Raw genomic sequence first — 5,322 nt, forward strand, 5'->3', positions numbered from 1 at the left:
ATATATATTCCCATATAAGTCGGCAATTATTTCCTCATATTCAATAGCCAGCAGTTAGGTTTATATTAGTATAAATAATATTGTGACAGGTAATGCCAATAGATTCAAATTGAGACGGAGTTAGAATTGAATTTTATAGGTAGGATAATGATATCTGGTATTAATAATTGTGTTGTGATTTATTTGTTCGTATATATATATAGAGAGAATTTTTACTAATATTAAATATAAATAAAAGTTATTGAGTTAGATCAAATTTATATGTTAACTTCTAGTTCCGTCCCGTTCCGATACTTAAATATAAATGTTAACTTCTAGTTCCGTCCCGTTCCGATACTTAAATATAAATTTTCCTCTGGAATTGGTCAATTAACTCAAATACTTCTGATAGTTGTTGACAAAACAACTAGATTCACACATAGATTGAAGTTTTTTCTGTTGTCTCTATTTGCCACTTGTAATTTGGTTGGTATTGCTCTTCAAGTGGTAGGACAAAATACACATTTAAAACACTATATTATAGCTACCTACCACTTGGTCGTTTGACTGAGTAAGTTATTTTGTGATTAATTGTTTCAAGATAATTTATTTTGAGATAAATTATTTCACCATGTATATGGAATAACTTATCCCATCACAAAGATATAAATGGTGAGATAAATAATCTCATGACTATCTATACCTCCAACCAAACACAGAATAAAATAATCATACATTTTATTTTGAGATTATTATTCCTTATAACTCACAACTCATAATATTGCTATCTTAGGCGATACTTCTAATAAAAAACTAATTGCATGTTTGATCAATTTTTCAAAAATCGCTTATTTTAAACGTACTTTTTTTTTCAAAAAAAATAAAACTATGTTTGAGTAGTAGTAATGGTTAGGCTAATCAATTTGGAAAATGTTTATCAATATTAGAATAATAATTTATTCTTGGTCAAGGTTCCGAATATATTTATGAGAAATTATTTTTGCCCTTTTTTTTGTCAAACTATTAAAAAAATAACTTCTAAGCATCCATTTGTATCTTCTACTACTTCATTAAACAATGTATCATCAATCTGAGTTGTGTTAGGATGGTTGAAATTTTTTTTACTTTAATTATTTCAAAGCCTTAGGTTCGAGCCTCCAAAAATGAAAAACAGAAAATCTAATTGGGAGCTTCACCCACAAATATGGATCTTGTAACATGTGAATGCATTATACTTGTCCATTTTAGCAAAATGAAGAGAGCATAACTCCATAGAGTAGCGTCACTTTAAAGTTTGTTCCCTCACTAAAAGTATATAATACTCATGGAAGTAACATTTTCCCAGAAGAAAATATTTTGGGGGACGAAAGTTTTGTCTGATAATTTGGTCCTGAAAAAGAAAAGTTGTGGTTCAATGAACCTGGACAATAATTAGCTGCAACTCTCTTAGCTAAACTTTTCTTTTTTCTTTTAATTTTGTGGGAGAAATCTTATTCTGGCTATCTGTGATAGGAGCAATTTAGTTCTAGTGAGATAGGCAAGTTAGGAATGCAAAATGAAATTTTAATAGTTTATTTAATTGACTTATATGAATTCTGAATCTTTATCAAGTTCGATTCTCACTTTATAATTCTTTTTTTATTTTCCTTCCACTACCCCAAATTACAAAAAAAGGTTAGGAATGGGAAATATTGAGATAAGCAAGTTAGGATTAATGGCAAATAACTAACCCATAATAATACCTTACATCTCCATCTTTTAACCTAATAATGCAATGCAATATCTTTGGATGGCTCTCCATTAATTCTTTTCCTTCCTTTTCGGAGGGGATAGAGTACAGTAATTTATATCAATTTAAATAATTTCATTTTAATAATTACAAATTAATGCAATAATATAAGATAGCCAAGTCATAAAATACAGCACTCTAACAAAGGACGATTTTGTATCAAAAAAAATTTTAATTCAAAATTTCTTAACTAAGAATTAATGAATATTTATCTCTCTCTGATCTTAATTGATTAACATATATATATAAAATAAAAAAGGTTCATTTTGCTTGGATGTTGGTTGTGTTGAAAATAATGGACAAGTTTCCTTTTCCACTATGAAAAGTAGGTTTGAAGAATAGGAAAAAAAATAATATTCCACAAACCAATTCACATGTTGTGAATAATCAGTGCTGCAAATCAATGAGCAACTTTATTTATTTTTATTTGTTTCTTTATCTCTTTTTCCTGTTTGCTTTTTCTACTAATAATTTTTATTTATTTTTCCTTCTCTTTTTCCACTAATAATTCTGCTTTACTTTTTGGTGGGTCAACCAAACCCATTACGATAGCATTATGTACTTAGATAGTACACATTCACAGACTGGGTAAGTCCACAATGAAATCTAATTTTATATGCATATGGTCTAAAGAAACTTTTATGTGCATACTTAATTATAAGTCCAAAGTAATGAATGTGATTAATTCTTAGGGGCCGTTTGGTTCAAGAGCATAGGTGGTTTATCGCAATTAAAATTTTATTATATAGTTGATGGGATGTTTTAGCTAAAACCGATAGTAATATTAGGATCATAATCTAAATAAATTCTTCAACATAAAAGATGAAATAAATATCCGAGTTATGATTTTGATTTTCATTTTAGAAATATAATTCTGAATTTTAATATTAAATCGAACGACCCCTTAAGATTTGTTATAGATCGGCGTCTAAAATATGAAATCCCCTAAAATATTTTCCATCAACTTGTATTGTGGCCAAAGTAACAACATCAACATAAATAGTTATAATTGTAAATTAAAATTAGCGAGAACTTCAAAGTAAATACCTGATATCTAACAAAAATATAATAAATAAAAGTGACAATATCTCGGAAATTAGAGAGAGAAGTTTGGATGGTTACTTTTGGATAATCAACCTTCATAATCATTTAACTTTGTTTTGTTTTTCAAAATTCACTTAACTTTTGATAAATGGCATCATAAGCACTTCACTTTGTCAAGTTTGTTTTCGTGGTCATTATTTTAAAAATATATTTTTTAATATCTAGCAACTGTAAATTTTTAGAAGTAAATATTATAAATTTAAAAATTCATATTTAATTATTGAATTCTCAATTAAATTTTATTATTCTTTATTAATAGAATTTAGTCCGATGTTGTCTTGACTATGAATATTTTAAGTAGTTATTCAAATATATTTTAGTGTTGAGTACAAAATTATTATTTTCGTAAATAATGACTCTAAAATTTCTTTTGGCAAAGTTGAGTGATTTCCAAAGACAAAACAGAAGCTGAGTGACTATAAATGTGAATATTGAGTAACTTTTGAAAGATAAAATAAAATTAAGCGATTATAGAGACTAATTACCGAAAATTGAGTGACCGACAAAGTTTGTAACTCAAGAAAATTAACATCCAAAACTCAGATCGGCTGATGATTATGGGAAGAAAGATGATTACAAAAAACTAGAGATCTCAGATTCCATATATGGACGCCCATTTTTACAGACACTCCACAATATTTGACAAAACGAAAATTAGAAACCGCAAAAAAGAAAAAAAAAAAGATTCAACAAAATTGTTTGATGGGATTCACTCTTGTTCGTGATTCCCATCATATCTTTACATAAGATTTCTGTACTCAAAATTCTTCCTTATTTTACTTAATATCCTCAATCAGAAGCCATATTTACTGTCTTTTTATTTAAATTTCTTCGACTTATAGCTTCGTTGATCGTCATCAAGATTAGTGAAGAATCAAGCGACTGCAACAGTGCCATTTCGTACAGCTTTATTTGCATCAGATTCTTTAGTAGTGGGGGTCTCTGTTTTTGTTCTTGAAGATCTCTTTGATGAAGCAATTTTCCATTTTCTTTCATTAGCTTCATCCATTTCTATCTGCTCTTGCCTGCATTCTTGGCTACAAAATGGTGTATCCCCTCTGTAATCAAAACAAAATATTTCACTCCCATCAGATCCCTTTATTCAATTTTTCTTCAAAAACTAAACAAACATAATTTGGGGTTCTAGATCTTTCTTGATTTGCAATAATAACGCATCAACTACAAACAATTTGCTGTATTGTGAGGTCTCGTGTCACAGGGCAAGACTGCGTACACACCATATTCTTCGGACCCCATTTTATGTTATTATTATTGTTGTATATAGATCATAACAGAGTCGGATCCATGATATAAATCACTGAACTGAAGAAAAAAAGAGGGTAAAATACAAACCTGTACATGAAGATGTCATGGTTGTGAGCTAAGGTTCTCTGGCAAAGAGTGCAAGCATCAAGAAAATGGGGTTGGTAGTGGTGGTCTTCACATCCAGTGTAGTATAGTTCAGCTGCTGCCTTCATTTTTCTTCTTTCTGTATGTATGATGATGAAGAAATTTTAAAAAGGGAAAAAGAAACTTGTGTTTGTTGTGTAAGGGAACTTGTTCTTGCTGAGATGAATGATTGATAGGTGCAGAGAAGAATGAGAAAAGGAGATTCTGGGAGGAGGGCAAAGGAGGCACAAACTCTATTATATATATATTGTTGTCCAAGGGAGAGAGGCTTAAAAATAATAATTAATTGGGTCTATACACCATTTATCAAATAATTAAAGGACTCCCAAGTCACAGCTTTTGCTAACATCCAAAATATATTACTCAATATCACTCTATTTTAATTTATGTAACGTTATTTAATTTGTGATAAGGAGATGTTGTAAGTCACTAATTTAACTGGACAGATGTTAATAGATCACTATAACAATAACATATTTAATGAAATTTTATAAGTAGGAATTCATAGAGTGAAATATATATAAATCTTATTATTATTTTGTATAGATAAAGAGGCTATCTTTGGAAAATCCTCAACTCATATGATTATTACTTTGGAATGTTAATGGATCACTAGGTAAAATATTCCTACTTCGGTTAGATTTGTTTTAAGTATTATCAATTCAGTTTATTGGTTTTCAATTTCTAAATATTCTAAATGGATAATCAATCCAATAAAATATTTATTATCGATTTTTAGTTTTTAATAGTTCATTTTTCAATTTAACCAATAAAAAGATATTTTTAAAATAAATATACTATTTTTGGAGCCGCCGTTATCGCAATTTGCAAACCCTTGCCGCTGAACCTAAAGCGGCAAAGTCTAAATAGTAAATACTAAATATTAAACAGTATGATATAGTGATTAATTGATTGTATTGTTATATTAATCTTTTTTGTTTGATATTTGTGCATGAGTAAAAAAATAAATTCGTACATTATTATAGTTTTAATGAGTTATTAATTTACCCAATATTAGAAAATCAATATCGAATTGATAA

At 28.6% G+C, this 5,322-nt stretch overlaps 1 protein-coding gene across 1 annotated transcript; it reads right to left on the reverse strand.

Annotated features, from left to right (window-relative positions):
- Positions 1–3,445: 3,445 nt before the first annotated feature.
- On the reverse strand, positions 3,446–4,548 carry LOC129884815 (FCS-Like Zinc finger 3-like). Its single transcript, XM_055959094.1, has 2 exons — positions 4,226–4,548; positions 3,446–3,930 (listed from the first exon to the last, which is right to left on the reverse strand). Exons 1-2 carry the CDS (start codon positions 4,348–4,350, stop codon positions 3,747–3,749), a joined length of 309 nt encoding a protein of 102 aa, XP_055815069.1. The 5' UTR covers positions 4,351–4,548; the 3' UTR covers positions 3,446–3,746.
- Positions 4,549–5,322: the final 774 nt, after the last annotated feature.

This window comes from Solanum dulcamara, chromosome 4, assembly GCF_947179165.1.
Source record: "Solanum dulcamara chromosome 4, daSolDulc1.2, whole genome shotgun sequence".
In the NCBI taxonomy this organism is placed as follows: Eukaryota; Viridiplantae; Streptophyta; class Magnoliopsida; order Solanales; family Solanaceae; genus Solanum; species Solanum dulcamara.